The 27,459-nt window shown below is 41.4% G+C and overlaps 1 protein-coding gene across 1 annotated transcript in view; it reads right to left on the reverse strand.

Annotated features, from left to right (window-relative positions):
- PTPRG (protein tyrosine phosphatase receptor type G) overlaps window positions 1–27,459 on the reverse strand; it is a 415,547-nt gene that overhangs the window by 171,150 nt on the left and 216,938 nt on the right. The window contains exons 3-4 of the mRNA XM_075095798.1: window positions 22,062–22,241; window positions 16,848–16,996 (exon numbers count right to left, since the gene is read on the reverse strand). Of these exons, the coding sequence (XP_074951899.1) occupies window positions 16,848–16,996; window positions 22,062–22,241 (329 nt within the window). The remainder of the gene's footprint in view (window positions 1–16,847; window positions 16,997–22,061; window positions 22,242–27,459) is intronic.

Consider the following 27,459-nt stretch of genomic DNA (forward strand, 5'->3'; position numbering starts at 1 on the left):
ATGTTGCTGAGATATCAGAAAACAAAGTAATTAGGAGACAGCATGCATGCTGTTCTCTATACTACTTTTTTTTACATACACAGACACACACACATACATATATAAAAACTATATAACCCCCTCCTTATAAATCCAACCAGTGATGGGACAGATTCTGTGAGCCACAGAAACAATATTAGTGATTGTCTTAACTGACATAATGATGTGAGATTATTCTGAAGCACCACCATCTTCTGAGCCTTGAGGATTTGTACTAACTGCATATTTCTGGAGAAGGCAGCACAAAGCGCCACAAACAGGATCTTGGTATTAGTTAATTATGGCACTGCAATATTTTCACCGGAGGCATTTTAGAAATAAACTGCAGTACAGTGATGCTGTTTGTATTGCAATAGTTAAGGTGGTTTCAGACCATAAATTATAAACCTCATTTTTCAGACTTTATGACAGGGCTATAAAAAAGGAACCAGCCCTAGCCAGTTTTCTTTTATGACATAAAAAAATTAGCTATTTGAAAGCTATACATTTATGCATGAGTTCAATGGTTTCAAATGATTTTCCCCTCCCACACTCTCCTGTTTTCAGTATGTACAAAGCCATGGTCACATTTGATGGCCATTCTCCTCTTCCTTCATACTGTGCCCCGTCCCCTCAGATGTTTTACTGCTTAAAATCAGATTCTTTTGTTTTTCAGTGGGAATTAGCAATCTTATGTGAGTCAGCATCCCTGGACAACTCTCTGTAACTATTTAGTAAGGAAATATTAAAGCTGTCATTTTCAATATGAGGTTCACAGACCCCTGGGGGACTAATTTAAAGGGGTCTGGAGAAGATAATTACGAAAAGTCAGTCTACTGTCAGTAGGCTTAAACTCACTGAAAAAGGGCCTATGCTTCAGCAGCAAAATGTTTAGGAGACTCACAAAGGAAAAAGTACATGAAATACGAGATTATTTTTTTCCAAGGAGAATATGAATTTAAAGCAGCAAAGAGGGTTGATGTTAGCTTCCAGTACAGAGAGTTGCATTCAAAAGCAGATGTCAGCCTCACAGGCTGAGAGCTTATATGCAGCAGTCATAGCAGCACACGCCAGCAGCCTTCAAATGCCAGCACTGCCTCTGAAAAGATTGGTGAATTTGCACCATGCCCACTCTTGCACTGCCAAGGTCACCACTTCACCAAGCTGTCACAGAGCACTCCGCTTCCTGCTTGTATATACCGTCAAGCAGAGGTAAACATGTCAGCTTAACGCCCTTTTGACTTGAAATGGAGTTACTTTCTGGATCTCAGTTTCTTTGGAGTCGTGTATCACAGGAAGAAAATGTCCTCCACTTTCAATAAAAAACAGACTCTGTCCTTGCATCATCTCACCCATCCTTTGTTCCTTTGGACTGTGGTAGGACAGGCTGCATGGGAGAGATCTTTCTCTTTTTAGGTACTACCTTTGCACACGAGAGCTAGGCTTGGACACAAATGCATACTGAAGGGGTATACAGCGCCAGAAGTTGAGATCAAACTCTTTCTGGACTAACAGCTGCATTAATGCTTGTGGGCTTGACTTTCAGGAACTGAGGAAGCCACCATGTAGCAACCTGAAAGTATTCAGAGCCATATGCCAAGTTGCTTTGCAAATGGGACACAGGATCCTAAGTCACTTATACATTTCTTTTTTTAATGTTCTTCCCAATGCTCATTAATATTGCCAAAGAGCTCTATGATATTCCGCTTTGAAAGCTCTACAAATGCAAAATGTTCTATGATAATCAAGCAAGTCTTTTAGCATACAGTTTGGTTTTATACGTGCTTTTCATGCTCATAGTGTTAAACAGCTCTAGGCAGCAATTAGTTTGTTAAAGATAAAACAGTAGGTAACAGTAAAAATATAACCATTTTTCCTGCCCGAAAAGCTGATCGCTAAAGAAAACCAGTTCAGCTGACAGCTTGGGAACCGTTTTCTGCTGAAATGCAGTATTTTTCCTTCCCCACAATTACACTTCCATAGCTCAGTACTCTTTCAGCCATGGCCTAATCCTGGCTACCAATATATACTCACAACTGTCAAGCCTGGCCACCCCTTCACCCCCATTTGCTCAATGCAGTTTCTTAGTGTGGTGGTAAATCACTACCAAAACAGCATCAGTGTAGGTAAATGTTGTATCTTCACCTTGCAGCAGTAAGCAACCATGCTCAATTGTCCTACTTGCCCTCCTGTCAGTGGAGACCCTGAAGACTCCCAGGGTGGGGGGTGTGTGTGTTCTGTCTGGGCTATGAACTTCAAAATTTGGCATATGCAGTGGTGCCAGTCTCGGCGGGCACAGCAGTGCCCTCCTCTCCTGCCTGCTGGCCCCCCGCATTCAGCAGAGCTCTGCAATAAAAGGTGCTTGGCAGATACTGGGGGAATCAGCTTGTTTTCAGAAGCCAGATCTCTGCTCCCGCTCCCTCAGCTGGTTGCCTAAGATAATAATGCCCATGTTTATGTGAATATTTCTAATGGAAATAACTGAATTCATTAGTCAACTTGTGGGAACATTTGCAGTTAAAAAAATTTGCACTCGGCAAGATAATCCTCCTCCCTGTTGTGGCAAATGCATGACTCCCATTAACCCCAATGAGAGCCACACATGCTTGCTGTACAGACAAACAAAATTATAGAAACAGTAAAACTTACTACACCAGGCTGATACTGAACATGTCACCAAGACCTTCCAGATGCACAAACATCCTAAATTTATATGAGATATATATGTATGCATATATAAATGAGATAGAATGTAGATCAAAATCACTTAACAGATATTAGCCACCACTTCTTGAAAGGGGTATGATATTTCTGTTTGAACCGCACTTTAAGTACTTTCAATTGAGATACTGAAACCTCTTCAACATCATTAACCTGGATTGAAAATAATCAATAAATAATCATTGTGCGTGTAAGTATGAAAGACAAACGTCTGATACATTAATTGTGAAACCCCTTTCTGTACTAATGGTTACCATAACCTAAGGGATCGATTCCATTATGGATATTTACACAGTGACCTATTAGGAATACACGGAAGTATCATTTTTTACATTGATTATCCATCCTTAAAACAGATAGTAATGTATACTTAAATGCATGGATTGCAAAAATAATTTTCAACCTTTATTATGTACTCTTTGTTGAAAAGGAAATAATTTGAGCATCATGGTATGAAGGACACAATTTCAATTTATGTCTTAAGAACAGAGGACAATTATGAATGCATGTAAGAAAAAAAAACCCCAACTCTTCTTCGTAATAGTTGGGGCAAGTAAGAGCTACCTAGAACCCAAATGTTTTTAATCTGAACCCAAGTAAACAATACAGTTATTGCTGGGAAACTAGAAAATAAATACAATTTGTAAAAGTTTAATATGTATCTCCTTTTGTAAATGCCTGGAGCAAAATCCCCTTCTGAATAACTCCAGCATAAACCAGCATAAACTGTAAGAAGTACGCCTGATGCTGGGAGGCGATGCTTTTCAATTTGACAGACTTCTCCTGTGCCAAGTTTCCACAATAAGTAGCAGGGCTACTGGGGACATAGCTGCAAATCCAACCAGGAGCCACACAAACAGCCTAAAGGTTACCCAGAAATGCACCTGAGGGAAACCACCTCCAGCCACAGCCACCTGCCTGCGCTGAGCTGGCGCCGTGGCACCATCGCCTGTGCCACCATGGAAAGGGAAAACTTCCGCTTTGTGCCCCAAGTGCTGGGAAAGTCCACCGGTGACAGGACCAGCAGGGAGAGAGCGGCTGGAAACTGGAGTAAGGCAGTTATAAAAGTCTCCAAGTGAGTGAGTCAAAGGCTGCCTGCAACGGCGGCACTCTCCACCTAGAGAAGGCAACGGCGATGAAACACTACAGCCCCGTTGAGGGGACATAAACATTACAGGCTTGACAATGACGATTGCCGCTTCCCAGGCATATCTGGAGAAAACAGAATTTAACCTGGGACAGCAGCTCCTTCGTAAAAGTGAGGTTTGGTCATCTTCAGGTTAGTTTTACAGCCAAAGAGGAGAAACGGCTTCTTTTATTTGGCAGTAAATGTGTAGAGCTCTTGCTGGGAAAGGAGAAGGAAAAATAAACGAAAGCCTCCTAGTACATTTAAATCAAGCTGTCACTAGGTTAACCAAGCCCCAAAGAAGGCGTGTAGTACTCGCTCTTGGCAAATTCACTTACTGATTATCAAATCAATTTAGCAATTCGCCGAAGTGCCCATCATCCCTCAAGGCCGTCACTGCACCTGTCAACAAAAACCAGGCGCCGACTCCTCTCTTAAGGACATAACATGTGTCAAATTGAAGGTCCTATTCAAATCACAGCTTCCTGCCACTTCCGATCTCCCCTTCCATCTTTCACTCCATAATCTGCTTAAAATGAACAAAACCCACCAGTTTGAGAGTGCTGAACCTTCCACTCACCGGCGAGGCTGGCGGTAGCGTGGCAGGGATGGCACCAGCCCCTCCGGCTGCTGCAGGAAAGTGCCTGTCAATACCAACAGAGGTACGAATAATTCCTCCCCAGCACTCAGAGGGCAGCCACTGATCTTTCCAGGCTTTATCAGAAAAAGGATTCCTTTGTTGTTGATGTTGTTAGATAAACAGTTCTTTTTCAACATGAGCTTCTCCCTTGCTAGAGACAGAACGTACAGGTGGTGCAATCACGGAAACAATACTGCCCTGCTGTATGTCTCCTACCCTCCACAGCAGCACTTATTAAAAATAAAATTTCCTGTCTCATTTAAATTCTTCCAAAATGCATGCATTTGGGGGAGTCTGGTGAGTCTATACAGAGGAAACAGATCTAAATATCTCACAGTAGTTATATACGGGGTACTTATCTGCATAAGCATTATTTCAAGCATGCACACGCTATTTCTGTGTCCTCCAGCATGCACCACAATCCCACAAATAATTCCCCAAAATGTGAAGAGATGTGGACCAGCAAGATACATTAACAGAAAGCAGCAGCATTAGGTTTAACCCAGTGACATTTTGGCATTATTAGCCGTGCGAGAGCCTGGGCAGAATCTCAAGCTACAAAAGCAAAACCTCAGCTGTGCCCAGCTCCCCCCTCCTCTCCTCGCCATGAGGTCTGCAGAGCCAGCACCACAGAAGCTTTACATTCAAAACACCTCTTGCACAAAACACCCTGCCATTGTAAGCACTGCAAACTCTCAAACCTGTTCTGTATGAGGCCCCATTTTAATCTTTTGAGCATCCTTTCTTTTTAAAGCATAAGCAGATTAAGCACACTGAGCATCCTTCTTCAGCAATCACAGTAGATGCATTAAAATACAGTAAATGAAGAAGGGCTGATAAGACTGTAATGAATGCATTATCTCCAATCCCAGATTGCTATAACTTTACAGAAGTAAAGAAATGAACCTAAGAACAGACTTTAAATACTGTTTCAAGGATAAAGTATCGATGTATTGATCTTACGAGTGCTATTATCAGATGGCTATCTCTGGATGTCAGGTGAATCCATTCACTGCTAGAAAGACACGCCAGGTTGTCAAGGCCTGAAAATTATCCTTGCTAATTATTTCTCTCCTACTGCCCTTTCCCAGTTCCAACTTCTGACTGCTGCCAAATTGCTCCTTGCCATGTTACCAAAATGCTTTCCACTTCTATCTTACTTGATCATGATGGGAAAACATCTGAACTACCTCTGCTAATAATGCAGCAATATTATGTCAGAGATCACATGCGGATGTTTTGCTACCTCAAGTGTGAAGCAGGCCAAAACAGTCTGCTAGGAAGCTTTTTTTGAAATGAGAGCTTGCTTTTCTTCTACAGAAAATAGTAATTTCCTCTTATGTGGCCTCACCTTCAAACTCCTCAGAGTTGAGCCCTGCACTTCAGCTTTCACATCTTTCATATATATTTTATATTTCTTGTCTTAAAATGGACCAACACCACAGCTGTTTGAGCTGCAAGCATCCAGAAATTGCTGCTTTCAGTTTCTTGAGAGATTAACTTGTAAGATCATAATCCTGTATGCTGGAAATACAGCACCTCCCTTCCAGGCTACGCCCGGTAAGGGGACACGCAGCTCAGCACGCACTACAAAGGGAATAGGAAAGGGAACATTTTATCAGAGGCAACAGAAGGAATATCCATTTTTAGTTTTGACCAATTCGGGTCTTGGTCTTGCTACTACTAAACTGCCTGATAAATCACCATATGGTTCAGTGGGAGGGCTAACAGGCCTTTCATAAATGGTATGCCAGCAACAACAGCATGTAGCTTTCAGCATTACTTAGTAAACAGCATGTGGTTTAACATCAGTGACTGGTATGATTGAAGGTATCTACTTTGGGTATTTCCTCGAGGCAAAGGCCCCTAAAATGTTTCCTAGTTAAACGGGGAGCAAGGGGAATATTAGATGAGGTTGAGGAGAAAGACACGACTATGGATTTGAGGATGGGTGACTCCATTTATGTTCAGGAAATAATGGGTTTTACTTTTACTCTCTTGAAATTTCACCTTTTGAATGCAGCTCATTAAGTGAGCGCTCACATTCCTGCCTCCCAAACAGAATGAGACCTCTGAAGCAAAGAATTTCAAATGAATCTTTTTTAAAACCTTCCTGTTATCTCCAATCTCCTATTTTGAACTGGATGTAATGACATTTCTTTTTCTTAAGGGATATTATGGTCCTGCCTGGTACGTGCCATCACAAGATTAAATGTGTCACTCAACTCTCAGCAAGCCACCTTCTTCCTCAAGAGCATTAGCCTGCCCTAAGAGGATCTAGACCTCAGAGAAAGGAGAACAGAATTTTCTGCTCAACGAAGGGTGATGAGAAACTGAAGAAAAGGTTTCCTCTTCTTTTCGAATAAATTTTGTAATTTTGGCTACTCATCTGTGGATAGTTTTGCATTTTAAAAAGTTAATTCTGCTACTCTTTGAAAACCCTTGAGCGCTGCATGCAGGCATTGAACACTGAATTTTTTATCTTAGTTGTAGGCATTATCACCCTGGAGGAATGGAAGGGCTTGATGTAGGAATGAAAATCAACTAAAATCACCCTTACAGCAATCTGGCTAAGGTAAAAAGCAAACACAAGTGCTGTTACAGGCATAAACTTCAAAACACAGAATGTAGTTAAAAGCCCGATACAGACAAAAATTACAGAATTCAAGAAATTTAATCTATCCCTGGCATGTTCAAATTCCAAAGATCTCTCTCCTTTCCATGACAAATGTGTGCTAAATCTTGTGCTAATGAGTGATTTTAATTCTCAAGTTAGCCTGACCACCTGGGGTTAGCCAGGTTCCCTCTCCACCCTTTCTTTGGTGTCTGAGAGTCTGTTCAAAAACTAAATTTGCCCCCCTGTCCCAGAGAAGAATGATTCATCCTTAACTTATCAGGGAGACACTTTCAATCTTCTTTTCCTGGACAATTAACAGTCCCCTCTGGAGAAACTAAGGCTCTTTTGGCAGACCAGGTGCCATTTTCTGTGCTTGACTGAGCTATTAACAAACTGTTATCCCACTGCAGGAGGAGAAAAGCTCTTTCCCACCTGGTAACGCTACTTAATTCTGGTGGGAGGCCAAGATTTGTATTTCTTACATATGTGTAGATCAGGAGCTATGTTTTATAAAAAAAACCTCCTGAATGGTCAATGGACAATGATATCCAAGCCCTCTTTGAGGGATACGATAACAAAGGCTTTCCTGCCCAGGCAGTGAGCGTGCTGGAGGCAGCTGCAGGCAGGAAACAGAAGGGGCTGCGATTTCCTGGAAATACAAGCCTGCTTTGCCTCCTCTCTGAAGCCAGAGGATAAAGGAAAGCCCCCTCTGAGGACAGCCAGCCCTAGATGGGATGGTGACAGAAAAGGACATTATGGGCCTTTCAAGGTATGTGCCCAACTAATTAGAGAATAGAGAATTTTGCTTATTAAGCTGGGTAGAAAAAAATAGGGAAGAAGACAACACATATATTCAGGGATACGACCATCTTTCCCAAATTGTTTGGGTTTTTTTTATATTTACAGAAAGGCGAGTGCAGTGTGCCTTGAAGCATGAGCAAACACATACCTTTTTTTTCCTCATTTTCAGCTACTTGATTGTTATTTCATTCTTACCAGACAGTAAACTTCGCTGTGTTTTAGATCCTTTTTCAACTTTAGTTAACCTTCCCATCCTGTCTGGAAATACAATGCCTGTGAACTGGGGAAATAACAGGGACTACACTCATATTGCTGCCTGATCTCTTACATCATGTGAAGCTTTATCATAGAAAAAACAAAGCAATTCATCCCTGCAAAGCCTGCGGTTATAGCAGCAGCAGAACTGCTGTATCCCAGAGCATGAATTCCACTGGGGCAGACGCTGCACAAACCCAGCAAAGAGACACTCTTTGTCCCAAAGAGCTTTTAAACTCAATATAAGAGACAGCAGAGGAATTCAGGTGGGAGGGCAAGAACATAGATATGATACCACTGATCAGCACAGTCTGCAGAGAATGCATTTCACAACCTGTCTCCCCCTAGAATATAAAGCCTTTCGGTGACCCGCATTATAAAATCAATTTTAATTAAAACCTTTTTGGACATATAAATAACCAGACAGCAAGATGCATCTTCCTTTCTGGTTTACACAAGCTTTTGGTCATCATCCCTTAGAAAACAGTTCTTTAACATGTGATAAAACGAGGGGGGAGAAAAAAAAAGTAAAACCTGAATAAATGTACTGAGTTTTCTAACTGCAATAAACATGTCTGACGTAATTTATTCTCTTGGCATGAAATTATAGCAACTGTTTAGCATTCTTCAGGAAAAAAAAACAACAGAAAACAAAAATGCAATCAGTGAAGCACCAGTATAATGGACAATTTAAATCATTTCCTGCTTGCTGCCTTAAATCATGATTAACATTGGTGAAATCTATTCCCACTCTTTGAGACCCAGTGAAATGACTTCCATGGGAAATAGTGGCCGACAAGCTACCAAGCAGCCCATTAACCACATTAAGGTTTTCTTTTGATTTTTTGTGTGCCAAGGAAATATTATCGCTTCTTAACACATTTATGCAATGTGTTTGGGTTTTTTTATTTTTTCCCCAAATGTTATCTATGTTATTTCCAGAGAAGCTGTTGGAGTAAGTATGAAGGGTCATACATCTCCAGGGGAAAATGTCCCAAAGTCCCAGGACTGTTAGACTTGCCTGACAGGAAGAGGCAGGGCTGAGCCCTTACCGAATTTCATGGTTTTTAACCGACGTCCCACGACCCTTGCATGCAGCCGACCTGGCGCAGTATGGCACGCAAACACACCCGACCTGCACACTCGGTGCACCCGGATACATGCTCAGAGCCTGCGCCCAGGGACACTTGACTGACCTGCAGCTCACCCCACTGTAAGCCTCACACACATCATGGCTGTGCATTTGATTCTGAAAAAAAATTGCCTTCCTGTGTCTAAGTTCCCAAACTTAAAAGGCTACAAGCAATTCTGGAAAACTTGGCTCCCCGTTTAAGACTGAGGTGCCCATTTCCATTGAGAGAAATAAAATGGCCCTCTAATAGTCATTCTTTCCGCAGCATTATTGAAGCCCCTATACCTAGCCATACTAAATGAAGTGGTACTTCTGTCCAAGGTGTATTTGCACAGACGGATACTGAGGTTCAGCTGACTCCTCACCTTACCCCTGTCTTGGGTTGGAAAGCCTCCACGCACAGCACCTCTACCTGTGCTCAACCTCTCACCATCACTGCTGGGGGAAGGAGGCTGACACATACATATCAGAGAAGAGCTCTCAGTAAATGTCCTTTCAAGTCTATCAATGTCCTAGCCTGTTCCCTACAGCCAGGGCCAAATGAAGTCACCTCCTCATAATGAAACATTTTCCTTGCAGAAGACTGCAAGATACTCTAACATGGAGCTACCCAACATGGTGAAGCAGCAGAAGTAGCTATCACCTGCTGTCCTCTTCCTTCTCCTCCCATAATCAAGTAACTATTCCAGAAGAACAGAATTTAGCAAGATCCTGTACATACTTTTTTTTTTTCCCTTTTCTTGCCACATTGAGTGCCCAGAGTGAATGCCAGTAAATCCAGTGGCCTAAGTACCCAGTAAGCTCAGCACGTAAAGCTTACCTTTACAGCTAGGGAAAGACAGTCCCATTTTTCTAACTCAGACAATCCCACATTTCAAGTAACAATCCTATTGAATCTGCTACCTTTCATTAAAGTAGCTCTTATAACTCTGTCAAATTCTCCAACCTTTGTATTGATTTTTTTCTCCTATTCAAAATAACTCTCCTTTACAACAAGAGCTGGCTGTCAGCCTCTTATCTCTTATTTTCACCCCATCTGATCCTCCTTCTCCTTGTCAGTCTTTCTGGATTCCAATTAATCATGTAGAAAATCAGGGATTTATGTTAAGAGGAATGTACAACTCTTAGCTCATCATTAACATACTGTAATTGCAGCGTAGTGCTACTGCCTCTGACCTTTTCAACAAGACAGTGGAAATCCTTTAGGGAAAGCAGGACACTCCCAGCCAACATGAAAAGAGTTATATCTGGTTCATGTTACTGGATAGTTATTTCAAAATAAAACTCTGGATGCACTGTACCATTTGCAACTCACTCTAGAAATTACTGGGGCCTGGCAGGCAGCAGGAAGCTGCTGCCATAAAATCAAACTGCTGTTACGTCCCTAAATTTTGTCTCGGTCTCTACACGAACACTCCCAGGATATGCTAACCCCTCCACTACACATATTTTACTTCCAGTCTATCCTCTCATGTTTCTTCTTAATTATCGTGGGACATTCACAGAAAAGATCAGCCAGATGGAGACTAAATATTTCACTACCAGAAGATGAAGCATTCTGCACTAAAATGGAACCCTGATTGCAATAAAGTCATTAATTAAAGTCTCAACTGATTCTTCTGTCAGTATATGCAAGGCACTAAAGAGAACTGTGAAGAGACAGTGTATCAGCTACTCTAAGGAAAATAAAACTGTAAACCAGACAGTTATAAGATGATGTTTAACTTGCACTGCTCACGGTCTTTACAGTGCAACATGATGGAGACTCAGCCATGCGCTCAATATATCCATCCATTTCATGTTATAAAATTATGATACACTGATTTATTAATGATGAGAAACCTGAACAAGTTTTTAAAGTGATGAAGAGCAAAGAGGAGTAAAGTCTGGGGACCCCTGGAGTAAAATCTTACTTTACTGGAGATAAGACAGAGCAGCAGTTTTGGCTTTTTAGCATCTTGTATTTTAGAGTATCATAGAGGACTGTGAGGAAAAGGGAGACAGAAGACTAAGAAAATAGACCAAAAAAACAGTTTGAAGTGTCAGTTTGAAGAAAAAAGAAAAAAATTAAATGTGGAAATCACCAACCCATCTCCTTGTCTGAATGCTTAAGTCGGGTGCTCTAAGAGATGGAACACAAAGTGCAAGGTAAATTCCCTGAGCACTCTACAGTACAGACAGCATGAGTATGGAGCCAAATCCTCATTCAGTTTCATCAGCACATCTCCCATCAAAGTCACTGGGAGCTGCAAGTACCCCCCTATAAGTGTATGTTTGGTCCTTGGAGAGAATATTACAGTAAAATTACTTCAGACAGTCAGTGTCTCTCACTGTGATATATTCCCAATGGTCCTCTTTAGGTCCCTCCATCATTTATTGACTTCTACTTTGATACATCCTGCCAGATGGAGGCAAGGAAATTTGAAGAGCAACTAGTAAACAAAATATAAGGAAATAAAACCAATGCTGCCTCCCTGTTTCACAAATTAGTCTTTTCTTGTGCTTGAAGCCAACACCAGAGATCTTCGCAAAACTACAATTACCAGATATGCTGGATGCCAGAAATAATAAACCCAGATGCAACACAGCAACATAGGGTGTTAGTTCTCTCCTGTATATGAAGAAAACATAGTGTGATATGTCCATCTTTTAATGTCAAAAAAGCATGCACAAGTCTAAACAGACTTACAAATGCACCAAGAGTAAAACTAAAGAACAGAAAAGGCCCCAGTTCTAACATTAAAAAGTAAATATCCCCTGCCATCCACAGGTGGACGAAAGGCTGGATATATACTGGAGATGACTCCAGGTGTGACAGAAGGACTTAGCATTCAGGAATAAAACAAAACAAAACAAAACAACATTAGCTTGTCTTAGTTTATTTCCTCTAATAAAGGTTTTGTACACTGAATACCACGTTTCTTTTACATTAATGCTATTGCTTGCCTTCTGCCTGTGATAATATATAACATCAGAATTTAAATGATATAATGAGAGGTAGGATAGCACACAGTGATAAACTTTGGCAAGGAGATCTGAGCATGCAAATTAGAGCAACTAGCTGTAGATCTAGACCATGCTGAAGTTAGTACGTATATTCAAAGGGAAAGGGAAAAAAAAAATCAAAGTAGTAGCAAGAACAAAGACACCATTAGAACCTGGAAAGTCTTCTAAGAAACATGCTTTAAAAAGAGTAAGAATTGTTAATGCAAATGATTTTTTTGGTAATAATAATTTAGTAAAATGAATCTATCAACATAACGTAAAAGCTGGTTAATTGCCATGAAAGGGTGTTAGCTCTTCATTTGCTGCTAGGATGGTTTGGGGGGTTTTGTTGGGGGGGTTTAGGGATTTTTTTAAAATTTTTTTTTTTTAATTGAGAAGAACTCGAGACCTCCAAAAAACATGCATGCTGGCACCTGTGGGTGTGAAATCACATTGCTGTTTTAGAAGCCAAGTTGATGTTCCTATTACCATTTTGGCCTAGACAGTGCAAGTTTGTTCATGTAAGATTAAAGGGATGAGGTCTCTATGGCATATTGCAGTATGGTCCTTGGAATAAGATTCTCATTTACTAAATAAATTACTATATATTACTGTATAATGGTGTTCACATTATAACTGACAATTAGCGCTATTAAAGAGAAAGCTCATAAACAGCCAAAGCTCACATCAAATTAACACAGTCATGATTAAAATCACTCTTCTGATTTCTGCTCTTCACAGAAATAATCAGCATTTTGCATAAAAATGAGTACAAAGCAGCTCAAAAAAATCACAGTTACGCTGGGACGGTGGTACTGAACTCCGCCAGCACAGTGCAGCACTGCCACGTCAGCTGTTCGCTTGCCTATGAAATATTAAGCGCCAGGTTTCCCTCCTAGCAGGCAGCCCGCGTGGCGTGCCCTGCCTGCCGCAAGCTCTGCGCAGGCAGGGCTGGTAACCAGTGCGGTGACACTGGAGATTAAAGTGCTGCAATTACTCCTCTTGGCTCTAATGAGGGGAACCTGGGTTCTCTCCTGGCCTGAGGGAAGCTCATAATCTTTATTTTAATTCTGTCACTTCACCATTTAAATGGTTTTCTAGTGTTTGCACGTTCATTTATACTGCTTCAACTTCAGAAAGAAGAAGAAAAACCTGAGTAATTATAGCGGAGAACAATAACAAAATATAAAGGAGTCAGCAATTCATTAAAGTTTAGAGAATGCAATGTCAAAAACTTTTCTTAACTTGAAGAAAAAAGGAGAGACATTTTTTCTAAACTGGCACAGAGCCCACATCCTCATTAGGATTCGCGCTTCACTCACACAGCAGTGCACTAATGGGATCACTTTAATCTTCAGCATCACAGCACTAGTTCCTGGCCTCACCCGGATGATGGTGCTAAAATGGCAAGGAGGGGGGAAGAAATCTTCAGGACAATGCTGACCAGGTCTGGTATCAAACTGGAACCTGGCTGTGGATGAAAGTCTGAAGCACATGGATATCTCTGTTCACGAATGCTACTTGAGAGACAGTCAAGTTCATGATGATGCCTTCCTAAGGCTCAAGTATCACCAAAGAAAACCTAATCAACAAATAAGCAATCAAGACCACGTAATGAAAGAATATCATTACATATGCCATGGTTTGAAAAGGAATCACAATATGCTACATATGCATAAAAGTACTGCAAGATAATACGTCTTTGATCCAACATGCCTTTAAAGCAGGAAACAAAAGGATGTTCTCATATATCTTACCAACTAATTTAACATATAAATCACAAAAAAATATGATCCAGATGGGCTTCAATGAAGGAAACCAATTAACGTAGACAGCCTTACCATCTGACACATTAGTTGTAATAATAAAAACCAAACAACGTGGTCAAACAATAATGCTCTGTATTATATCTGACATTTCTAATTAGTTTCTGCATCCTCTTCAAGAAAAAAAGACTACCAAGCAAGCACTTTGTTTCCCAGAGGAAAAAACATCTAAACTTCATGTGCACAGAGCATAGTCTATGGATGAAGCTGATCTATCTGCGTTCCCTTGGGATGTGCTTTGGAACTAACGGATTTTGCATAGTCCACATCTGGTTGCACAGTTAGACTCAGAAAATGTTTCCTTTCAGCTGCATGGCCAGTGTAACTGCTGCAGACCTGCATGCTCAGTAAAAGCTTTACATAGATCCACAGGCTCAGAACAATCAGAATGATTTGGGCTTTGCTTTCCATAGGAGAGAGTTTTGGTTTTCCTTTCTACAGCCTTCCTAGAAATGCCACTTCTCAAATGAAGTACAGTTTTTCTGGCACAGACCTCCCAGCATCAGGCAATCAGGGTTGCATCAGACAGTTGCAAGCTGAACTGCAATTACCATTACAAATTAAAAGCTCCACCATGCATAGATGTACAGTTACTGTTTGAGAGGTCTAATCCCAACTATGAGGACTACTTTCACATGTATCAGCAAGAAGGACTCCGTTTCATCACTTTAGACCTACTGGACCCTTCAAAATCCACCCATGAAAATCCTTTTCAGCACAACTGAAATTTGGAATTCTTGGGCAGGAGGTAGGTAGCATCACAACAGGGAAAGGTTTGGTTTGGAAACTGCTCTTCCTTTAAAAAAAATAGTAAAGGAAAGGCTGTGAGAATTCTGCGATGCCATCATACCCCGGAAGGCTAGAGAACAGAGGTTCATGTCATTGCAATGAATACAAATCACTTTGAAAATTTCATTTCCTTTATTAGGATTAACAGTAAACCTTTCTGATAGAGCAATTAATTTTGCACAGAATTCACAAACAAGTGACCTAGTGGCAGTCTCCCTTCCTCTCCCTCCCTCCCCCCCAATTTTAAAGTAGAAAAAAATTAGTATTCCAACCCACTAAAAAGAAAATTAAGAATATTTAAACCAAAGGAAAATTATTTCTTGGGAATTTGCTTTTTTCCAAATAGTTTCCATTCATCAAGCCCGCATCAAACAGCCTTGGCATCATAAGAAAGGGTTTGTGAAGTGGAAATACTATTTCTGACACGAACAAGAAGGCCCAGGCTTCTTTACCATCTCCACTCGCTGAAATTTCAGAAGAGGAGTTTACTGGCTCTGTAGACTTCCTGAGTGCTCCCTTCTGCCACCCAAAACCAGGGTTACAAATATCAGTATGGCCAACTGAGACAGACAGGGCAGCATGACAATGTTTGGGCCTTTGCTCCATGTGTTCACAGGTGGCCCCTTGTGAGAAATCACAGCTACATCAAGCCAGAAGGTGTTGGAAAAGCTCATTAAAAAGTAAGAAAATAAGAAATCTCTGCCTCACAGAACATCTGAACATACAGGTTCAGAACTGTGAGACAAAAAATAGCTTCTAATTCTCACGTGATGGGGCAGTTGGAGCAGGGAGGTGCACCAGAGTCTACTACAACCTCCCTTTGTGCTTTGGAAGCTCCTTCCCACCTCCTGATAAGCGACTGGGCTAAAGCCACATGTAAGGAATTACGTGCAAGAACAATCAAGTTCTTGCAAGACCCAGCTCACAAGACAACCATTTCTGTCCACACATGAGCTTTCTGGGCAAGGACAGCTCCCCTCAACCTGCTCATGTCCACATGGCACACTCTAAAAGTGCTTGTCTGCTTACCGAGGGGCAAAGGTCCCAGACAACGTCTCTTTTATCTCAACATTGAAAATCTTGAATATAAAGTGAAAAGTATCAACAACCTCTGTTGTCACGGAAAATACTGCACGGGCAACAGAGTGACCTAGGACTATCAGTCACAAGCCAAGACCCCACCACACCAGGCTCCGCAGCAGCCCGCAGCGCCGGGACCCTCCCTGCCATCTAACAGCACGTCCTTGCAGTCAGTTGCAGACAGCGGCCCAGCCCCGCGCTCCGAACAGGGCCGCGTTCGCAGGGTGCTGTGCCCGAGGCGGTACCTTGCTCCCGCTGCAGCACAGCGCTCTGCTATGATAGCTGGGCGACTGGCAGAGCGGGGCTGGCGCGGGTCCAGCTGGCTCCTGCACCGGCAGAACAAACGCACAGCTGTTTGCACAGATCTACGTAGATGTCCTGTTAGTACAAGGCAAGGGACCGCAGCCGAACACAGGTAGAGGGAAGGCCGTACGTGTGCAAGGAAGCAATACTGATGAAAGACAGTGGTCTCAGCATGACGGCTCCCAAACTGCTGCTATTTGTTTGTAGGCATCATGGGAAAGAAAAGATTTGGAGGACAACGAGGTCATTTTGCGGATATTTGCAAGGAGATCCTCCCACACATGAAAAGCTTATGGGGGAAATGAGAAAAGTGGCTGTTTGCAACTTAACCCATGGGACATGAGAGCTGGCAACGCTAGCATAGCAGAGCTCAGAGCTGACATTGCAAAAGCACATAAGAGATGATAGATAGAGTGCTGCGAGGGCCGGAAGGGCCTTGAAAGTGATATGTTCATTGAAGGAAACATTGCCCTATTTCACAGTCGTCTCAAACTACAGCAATACATTCTGATTTTATTTTTTTTGAGAATGTAAGCGCCTGTCTTTCCACTCACCTCAACGGGGAACCTCTTGCCATTGATGCTGTGCTCAGAGCCAGCTGATCCGTTGCTTTGACCCCAGTGAAACTCCACTTTCTCTGCCTTGAATCTGCCCGGCAACCCAGCACCACTGACAAAATAATCGTCCTTCAGCAGGATAGCAACTGCACACACAGAACAAGGAGAAAGACGTTCTTAGCAGAGTTTTTCCGAAGCATTTACAGTTTTTCCTCATTATATTAGAATACTTATAATGCAAGTAATATGTCAGGTCATCATATTCCTCTTTATAGGGATGGGATTAAAAAAAGTCTACAAGTAATGCTGGCTAATTATGGAAGTGATTATGAAGTTCCATAGACTACAGAAAATCCCAAAGTCCAAATTTCTCAAGGACTTTGCCCTCCTTATTGGACTCTGAATTTAAAATTTAAATAGCAAACTCCATTGAAACCTGTTTAATATGGTTCCAGAGAGTAATGGCTGACTGCATTCCTTAGCCTTACAAACCACCAAAAGGCTTGTAGATCGCAAGTTAGGAAAAGAATGGATCCTCTGTTTGTGGGATTTCTTCTATTTTGTTGGGGCGGGAAGCCCCTGTGCCCTGTCCCACCTCTACTGCTGGGCATGGTGGGTACTTTCCTTAGCCTCCCTGCTCCTCCTTTCTGTAAAATGGGGAGAGCAACAATAACAGTTTTGAGACCCACTCATGACACATCCTCTGTAAGAACTGGGTTTTATTACAGTAACTCTGACATTATTATTATGTGATTCAATAAGGGTCAAAAGGATCTTCTTTGTATTTTCTTTTCATTTCCAAAAGCCTTTGTATTTTATGTAACAACAAAAGCTGTAGGTCCAAACAGAGGGCAAAATTGTACAGTGGAAGCTAGTACCTGTTACAGGGAGGTCTATGGTCCAACCAAGAACTGAATCCAGCTTTCAATAAATTCCTGTCTGCTGCTCTGACTACAAGACCACCTCCCTTTCTAGCACCCCCCATTTTTAATACGCATTATTCCTAAAAATTACTCCCTACAAAATCTTTTCTTCTCATCCATTACTAAACTGTTGCTTAAAAACAGAACTAAAATTAGAAATTTGCTCTTGTAAAAGCCATTGCAGACCACTGCTTGCTGTGCCCAGAATCCTGTGATTAAAGTTTTTGGGTTGGTTTGGGGGATTATTTTTTTTTTAATGGGAATAGCACAACCCACAAGGATTTCTCTGTGTTCTCAAGCCAACTGTGTCATCACAACGGGAACATTAATATAAACCCAATTTTATTATGTAAGAGGGAGGCTTTTATTCACTGCTGAAAAAAACAAAAAAGGTAGTTGTGAAATAAAAGTTATTCCTCTGTTGGTGTGTCAGTGGCAGGCTCTGCTGCAGGCTAGGCTTTCTGCCACATCGGGGCTGCCCCCCATGAGTACAGGCTGGCTACAGCAGCCTCATCTCAGGTGCAACTGCACAATTTAGACACATCTCAACTTTAAATTGTTTACATTAAAACTGTCTAAATGTTAAATTGCAGATGTTTCTAAATTGTGTAGTGACATCATGGGACTGGTTTCTTCCATGATTTCTGGTTCTTTTGGCACTCCCTTTGCATCAAAGCGTTTGTGTAGGAAGATGGGTGTTGCAGGACTGGCTGTAGCATACTGCCTGTGTCAGCCAGGGCACTGCTCGTGGTCACTGTCTTACACCACATCTGTGAAACTTAAGTGACTGAAAGCACCACTGCTCTCTTCCTCCCTTAAAAAATTCTCAACAAGCTCAGCAGTATTTTAAATACTGAAAATCTCACTCAATTGGTTATAAATTCCATAGATAAAATTGTAGGAGGTGAGGAATACAGGAAAGCAGATTCGTGTGCATCTGTTAAAAACCTCTGTAGGGATTCAGTTGCATCTAATAAATATTTGATAGTTCCTAAATCATTTATGGCTCTGTCAGGGGTCATTTTACTTGTTTTAGATGAATAATTAAAAGGATAATTAGGAGGATGTACAATCTGAAATGTTCATCTAATTGTTCTTTTTACAGTATTTCTTACACTGCTGAGCCGTATGACACATGTTCCCATCACCTTCCTATCTTAGCAGCATCCCCTTATTGCCAGTGATTTGGGGGCTTCCTTCCCTTCCATGTGATCTCCAGTATTCAGGACTGCAATAAACAAACATCACCTTACCAGGCTTCGGCAGCCACTGCTTTTATCCAGTGATTTCTGTGGAGTCCACAGCAAGGAATCAACCCCAAAGCCCACTAATTTAAAATTATAACTGAGATTACAAAACCAAAGAAGGTGGTGCACAGCCACCAGGATCACAGTTGTGTGATGCCATTTGCAGGATCAGGGCTGAAGCTGTATGCCCATCACCCCTGTGAGAGCAAAAATAAACCTGGATACAAAGCAGCTCTTCCCCTGCCTTAGCAGAGCAGCTCTGATGGTCAGGACCAGCCAAGAGCAATGCACATCATGTAGGAAAAGTACTTAAAAAAACACATCTCTGGCAGAAATTTTAGTAGGTTTCTCTAAGTAGAAGGAGTTTTTCAAAGTTCTCAGTGACCTAAAATGGGGTAAAGTGGTGACATTTGTGTAATGCTGGAGAGGGTACTGCTCCCATGGGCGCTCTTCCCATGGGACAAGGTCAGGCTCCAAGAAGCCTCGTCAGCCTCAGGCCCTGGCTGACACCAGGCTAACACTTAATTATTAGGTGGCACAAATGAAAACAACGAATGCAAAGAGGACTATGAAATGTACTTCTACTCTCCAAGTGATCTTTACCACTTGGGAACCAGCTACTATAGTGATGAAATCAAACCCACATTAGTGCTTTGCCAGAGTAATCATGCACAAAAGCATTTCCAGTCAAGGCAGGGGCTTAATGACTCCATCTCTATTTTCTGAATGAAATGCTATTTTCTGTACATTCTTTGCCCTCTACCTGATATGGGGTAGGTGTAGGGGTGGGACACAACAAGAAAGAGCACAACAAATCTGAAGAGCAATAACCTTTTTACCTTTTAACATTTTGGAGCATAAAAATAACTAATTGTTCTATCCTAAAAAAAAAATTACTAGGTCCAACAGCAATAACAATAACCGAAGTAACGTATTTCCTGCCAGTTAATGAGCATCAAGGTTAAGGGCCTTTGGCTTTCCCTCAGACCCGTCTCTTTTAACCAGTCATTATGTGCTGAGAAATGCCCTTTACATCCGTCACCATTGCTTAAACAGATATTTAGTTTACTGTCTCTCTCAGTCTGCAATATGAAGGTCTCATGTGGCCATCTGCTCCAAGACACTGCTGCCAAAATACATAGCAATTTATGGCACAACCTGCCTCTATGTTCTACCCACAAGCCAAAACATCCTACTTGGTTTGCTGCTCTACCACTTACCACCTTAAAAATTAACCCCAGATGAGTTTCTTCAAAAGGTCAGAAAATCAAGAAAAGGAATGGGACTTGATAAAATAAGGGAGGAGTTAAGAGCTCAGCAGAAGAAATCAGGGATGACAGCAAGGCAAAAAGAGCCTTCAAGTTACCAGAAAAGGCCGTAAGTTACCAAGAAAAGTGACAGTTACTGTTGCTTTGCGAAGCAATAACTTGTCAGCAAAAATCCATACCCCAATGGGTGAGGAAATCAAATATAGCAGCAGTGCTAAAATCACCCAGCAGAGAAGACTGAAGATACAGCTTTCATTGCCAACTGCATGGAGACTGGAAAACTTGCTGGCACGTTTTGGTTTAACATGGTTTCCTATTATATGCGCAGCAATATGTTCCTATTACACATACAGTATAGCATTAGCATCTTTCTTAGAAGAGTAAGACCACCACTTTTTCATGGTATTTCTAATTACATTTATTGCTGGTTACTACAAACGCCACCCTGTGACCAAAAGGGCAGGGTGCATAACATGAATAGATTAATTAAGCACCAAATTTCCATAGCATTCAGCCTTGCCTGAACTTCATGTGGCTACAAAGGGCAACAAAGTCAGGATTTCAAAGCGAACAGGAGCATTTCTTAGTGAAGCTGGAAAAACCCGTCAGTAATGCATCAAAAACCCAAGCTCTGCTTGGTGGTGGTTTAAGTTGACTGCATTTGCTTTGTGGTGAAAGAAAACAGGATCACAGCCTGTTGCTCCATGTCATCTGAGGGGCAACAACTCTCAATTCCTGCTAAGATCCTGAATTGCTGGAAGTGGATCTGAAGCGCTTGCTGGACTCCAGGTAGCCGCTGAGATCCAAAGTCCCCTGGAAGCAGTGGGTGCATCTGAGGTCACGCTGATTGCACAGCTGTGTTGCAAACTCCCAGAGCAGGTACATGCCCTGGGTTTTGCTAGCAGACCTCTGACTAGGGACATGTTACATAAAGCACTGGAGAGATGCATGTCAAATGTTAATAAAGATAAAAATATACTTCCAATAAATAAAATTGAATTAATTAGTGGTTTAATCCAATTCCCTAAAAATATTTGACCTTGTCAAATGAAGAGGATGGCCTTATAATTTCTGCTTTTTATATTTTTAGAATTAAAGAGTAATCAAATGCATGCAGCTTTGCATATAAATCAACCTTGACCTTTTGGTGAACTGTTTTGGTAAAAATAAGCAGTACACTGACTGTTCTTTTCTCTAAAAGCCAGACCAGACAGAGCAGAAGAGGATTCAGTTCAGTGAAGAACAGTGTTATAATCATATCAGAAACAAATTAATAAGCCCCCACCACTCTGAGCAGTTATTGCTCTTTCTTCTCTAAAATCTTCCAATTCCTAAGAGATTCCCTTTCCCACAAAAGTCTGAGCCTTGCATCTCAGCATTCTTTTGGATTAGATGTTACAGCCTCCCGAAGCTGCTAATTCAAGGTTACACCTTGAAACTCTTACACAGCCTTTTATTCTGAGGAACAACTGCCTACCAAGAGAATTACCTTATACTGAGAACCTAAAAAAAAAATTTCCCTTAAAAAAAACCCCAAACCCTTAAAATCAATCTACAGAACTAGCTTTCTAGCTTTGCACAGAATGTAGAGGCAGAGATAGGTGGCTGCTACTGGAAAATTATATTAAAAAAAAAAACCAACACAAAACAAAACACCAAAAAAAGGCAGTAAAACCCAAACAGCAGAACAATGAAAAAGGAGGAGGGTGGAATACAGCCTGAGTTTTTAATTGACTGCAGGCAGGCTGTGGAGACACACAGATGAGAACATACCCGTTTTTCCTGTGTTTTTCATCCAAGTCTTGTTCGAAGATTCATTGTCAAAACCATCAAGCTGCAGTTCTTGATACTCATCTCCAATATAGGCCTGATGGTCTACGATGTCTATGGGAGACTGGTGAGACCCTCCGCACTTCTCGCTGGAAGTAACCCAGTGCTCGGGACCATAGGTACCTGTTAAAAAAATACCAATGCCAATTAAGATTCTAGTGGCTCAATAGTTCTAGACAACTCTTACTTAAGAGGATGAAGCACTTAAGCTCCCCAGGTAACTCCACCACAGTTACACTTCTCACGTTTAAAAGAGGTTAAGACTTGTAAACTGATGGGAGATTGAAATCCATTCGCAGTACTCCAGCTTTGCCTCTAGCAGTAACGAACAATGGCCTTTTTTTTTTTTTAATTACTATTCTATAACCCATCTGCAATTCCCAAGTTCTCCTCCTTCATATGTTATCAATTAGCATGGTGTTACAGGAACTTCCCTAAAGCTTCAGCCTTAGCATATTACTACACAGTTTACCTCTTCACGAGACAAATAATGTAACAGCTACCCATTAACTTGTGTTTGTGCAACACTCTGCCTAGATAATACGATCTTTATTAATGCTCTCATTTCTTTTGCAGGTTTTGAAGCCAGAAAAGATAAAAAGAAAGAACTAAGCTAAAGGTATATCAGTAAATTTGAAGAAAACAACAAAGGAAAAAAAAATTACTCTGTATGGAGGACATAAAGACGACAATGACCTGTCAGGAAAATACTATAACTTTCTTTTGCTGCTCTTCTTAAGTGAGTTTTCTGTTTTCTTTATTAGCACAGTCTGTTCTTACCTGATGCGAACTACTCTCTCAAAACAAGTCAAGTCAAGTATTAGCAGGAAATGAGAAGCTCCAAGGGCTGACTGTCTTGCATACGTAGCTGTACCTGGGCACATCAGAGCCATCCGTATTACATGACAGCTAGTCAAAAGCAGACACAGAGCCAAATATTGTCACCTCTTCTCCCCTCCTACACCTCTCCACTCTCTACTCTCTCTGCAGGAAGTAGTTTAAGGTCTGGAAAGTAATACAAGATTCTGTATTTTGTGAGCCCATCGCTAGCTACCATGCAAGGTCAGTAAGAGAAGAGAGTGCTACAGCTGCAAAGAGAAATGACACCAGCAGCCTCTGTCCCCAGCACGTCAGGGTCCTTACAGGCTCAGCGTAAACTACTAAAAAATACTTTAAAGTGTTAAGATATTAGCTGTTATCGCAGCTGTCCACTCAACTCACAAGGCACAGGAGGAAGACTGCATCCTGCTCATGTTCCAGAGCTCTCGCTGGCTCCAGATTACTTCTTGGTGTATTAATGAGTACTCAACCCCTACATTGTTTAACTAAATTTCACAAGAGGATTGCACCAACACTGCTGCTGGGAGTAGGAAAGCAGCAATGTCTCATGGTGTGGCAGTGGAGCTGCAAGAGATAGTATCGCAAACCACCACTAAATCTGCCAGAGGTCATTTGCCACAGCCCTAACGCACCCTGTCCATTCTGCAAGGTTCTCCAGTACAAACAGTCAATAAAAATGATAAGTAAAAATAAAAGGTTTCAGGCAATGACCTTGTCATCCCCACCACACACCAGCTCTAGATACACTATAACACCAGGGACCCTCAGCAACATGTCCAGGAGGATCTCCAGTGAATTTCAGATTTTTCTTATCACCTCCCTCTCCAACTCTTAAACTGTATTAACAGAGACTAAGAGATGATCTTACTTCAGTGCAAACAGCGGTTTAAGCTCCTGAAATAAGAGCACAGAGTTCTTGTAAAGCACTTTTTCTCACAGTTTTTGAAGAGCTTTACAGCAGGGATCAGCAACATTATTCTCATGTAAAGACAGGGAAATTGATGGCCTGAGAAGGGAAGCAATTTGCTCAAGCTCATCTACCAAAAAAACAAGTTACAACCCACAGTTGAACTCTGGTCTCCTGAGACCCCAATATCATACCTTTATCGTACCTCTGAACTACACAGTCAGCATGTCTGTTCGATAGGCAGACAGCAGTAAATGATGCACCAATATGCATTTATTACCCTTGCATCTGATAAGCATATGTAAATTCAATTAGTGCCATCCAAACCCAGCAGTTGTGAAGGCCAGTTTATTTGGCCCCTGGGTTTTAATCTGTCTAGTTGCAAAATGCATTCTTCCTATCTTCCCATGGGCTAATGCAGGACATTTAATCAATAGTAAGATTTTGTGCTGTATTCATCACACACAAATGCTGTACGGTAACCAAAACAACAAGGAAGTGTTTTACTTTCAACTACAATTAGGCAAAATCTCAACATCCTTTAAAAATCAGCTACATCATCTGCTCAGGTTAAAAATCAGTTTCTTTTATCTCATGGTTCAACTTGTATTGTCAGCAAAAGCCACTTCCAGTTGATTTCCCAATGTACCACAGCCAAGGAGAACCAAATTATTAAAAACGCTACATGGGGAAAACCAAACATGTTCCACTTACACACAGATATTTTTCCTGATTCAGGATGTTTTTAGTAATTGGTTTGCAGTGAACTAATTGGCAATTCAGATTTACTTTTCTTATAACCTTGCATTTACTCCATGAAATTTGGGAATTTGCTTTAAAGTGTTTAGTACTACACATAATCATCAAACCTGCCAGCTCTCATTTTTTGGCTTTGTTATAAACATGGGGTGAGCTTTTCAAAAGCACTCTGCTCACAGAGGCTATCGCAGTGGTTTCAGCTGTGCATTCAAAAGGAGCTGTGCACTCAAATTTTCTTTTTTAAGTATTTTGGTGACCCTTCAGTCAATGGGGAGATTTTTTTTTTGAGTAGACGGATTTATTTTAACAGGGGCTGTAGGGTTCCTTCCATGCATCTTGTCACAAAGGCTGTTTTTTTTTTAAAGTATAGCCAGTTCTCAACCAATTTGCAGTGAAAACTGTCTTGTCAAAATGAATAAAATAAGCCATAAGGGTAAACAAGCAAACTACCATGTTGAATTGAAACCTCACGTGACTTAGGTACCTGGACTGACTCTCACTGAAATGTAGTTTTTCACAGACCTTTAAAGGGTCATATAGCTTTGTGTCATTGTCTGCTTTTTTAAAATTAAACTTGTTTGGATTAATTTAATAGCAATACATCTCTTCAATTGGTTCTAAATATATAAGTTAAAAAAAAAAAAAGCCTTGCAGTATCTGCTCTCTTCATGTGATAGTATAAAATGTTTCTGTATTGGTGCTGAATTATTAAAGAAAATTTTAAGGCAATTAAACTCTCTCAGCAATAGACCCCCAACTTTGTGCTGGTGCAGTGACTCCAAGTCCTGACATCCCAAGTTAAAGCCATCAGGCTAAACTCTGATTTAGAAGTTCAAGACCTGCTAGTGATAATCAGCAGAGGATTTTATAAACGGCTAGGTTTTCCATTAATTTCTTTCAGAAGTTTTTGATATGCAAATTATTACATGCAATATGACCTACACCATTATGGCAGCAATTCTAGACAGAAATAGAGGCCGTGACCCCAACATCTCCATTCCCAGCTGGACAGGATTGGGGCCATCCCAGCTTTAACAATTAGTGTGAAAAGGCAAAGCAGAGCTAGGGGGGTGAGAAAGGAATTTGTATCTTTGAGTTTGAGACCAAACTAAATAACTTATATCCCCTACCCAGAGAAAAGAAGCTCAACAACCTGTAAAATATAATCAAGAACAGCACAGTGGGATTCATTTATTCACTAGTAGCCATCAGAAGGTTTAAGCCTAACTGCCTGCTTTTTTTCATGGACATTCAAGTGCAGTTTTAATTGAAACTGATCTTCCACTACAGATTTCAAATTAATTCTTCTTCCAAGTGTCTCATGCTCCAGACATCCTTGCCTTGCAAAAAACCCTATATCATTAGAGGAGGAAATAGAACACTTTTTCTAAGCTTGCAGGTATTGATTACCTATTCCTTCCATCAAAGCACAATTGCCATTCTGCACTGTATAAATCTCTTCAGCGTTAGACACTTTATAAAGTACTGAGAATTATATCATTAATCATTTGCAGTTGCACCTGTCTTGCTTTATTGAATTCTTTGTTTTTTAGAACTTTAAATAAATGCTTTTAAATAAAAACATGACACTAAATAAAGACTCTGTTTCACTTAAACCTAGTAAAAAAGATCCCTTCATTCTGTGTGTGACATTTATCCATCTGAAACAGAGTAACTTATGGCTATTTGTATTTCATTTTTCTAACCGTAAGCATCATGACTTTAATCAAATAAAATTTGGAATGAATTCGAATTGGCCTTTTAAGGGCTGACAAATAATTTGGTTTTCAAAACCCAGACAAGTTAAGAGCCCTCACCTGTGTTAACAAATGATACACATTTCCATGGAGATGGTGGGATGACCTGCAAGCAAAGGTAAACATCAGACAGCCTTGACCTGGAGCTGGAGTATTTGATGCACGAGCAGCACCGAAAACAGGACAGACTGCTAAAATTTGACATCCTCAGATATTGAAATCAGAGTCCTGCCTCCAGGAAATCATGTCATCAGGTCCAACAACTAAGTGCACACACTGGGGAAGGAGGGCTGTGTTCACCCCCCAGGTCAACCATATGCATGGCAGCAAGACAAGACGGCGACTGGAGAACGCCCGAGTGACAGGATGGGGCTGGGGGCTAAAAGAGCAGTGAGGAAAGGGAATTTGGCCACAGTGACCCCCTGAGCATTGAGGAGGTGGCTGCCCTCTCCCAGCTGCCACTGGGTGTTTTCTCACACGCAGCCCCACAACACAGAGCTACACGGCCACGTGCTCTGTCCCCCGGCTCGGGCTGGCACATGGGACAGAGCAATTCTCCAGCGCAGCCCCAGTAACTCCAGCCCCTCCAAAATCCTGCCCCGCATCCACTTGCAGCTGAGGGAGCTGCAGAGCCCATCGATCTCCTGGGGCTGGCAACCCAGCAAGCACATTTTGGATTGCAGCCAGGTCTCTGGGGACTCGACCTTATCTCCGCTGAAATCAGGGGCAGAAGGGCCGCTGGCATCCAAGGCGTGAAAGCACAGCTGGGGTCAGGAACCTCAGCAAGACTGCGGCTTCTTACACACGATGTTTCAAACACGTACCGCCAGAGATGTTATCGCTCATCCTCACCTGAAATTACTTGAGGCTTCCTAGATGGATTCTGCATTCTTTTCTCATGCAAAATCTTTCTGTCAATGACTGCAGTATCTTTAATAGTTTTTTAATACACAGGCTGCTCTTTAAATAGAATCCAAGATTACTTTTTTCTTCTTTTTACTGTACAACCAAAACAATGAGCAGTCTTCATTAATGAAAAACCATTAAAATAATGTATTCCGCCAAAATCTAATTAAAG

This window comes from Phalacrocorax aristotelis, chromosome 6, assembly GCF_949628215.1.
Source record: "Phalacrocorax aristotelis chromosome 6, bGulAri2.1, whole genome shotgun sequence".
Lineage (NCBI taxonomy): Eukaryota > Metazoa > Chordata > Aves > Suliformes > Phalacrocoracidae > Phalacrocorax > Phalacrocorax aristotelis.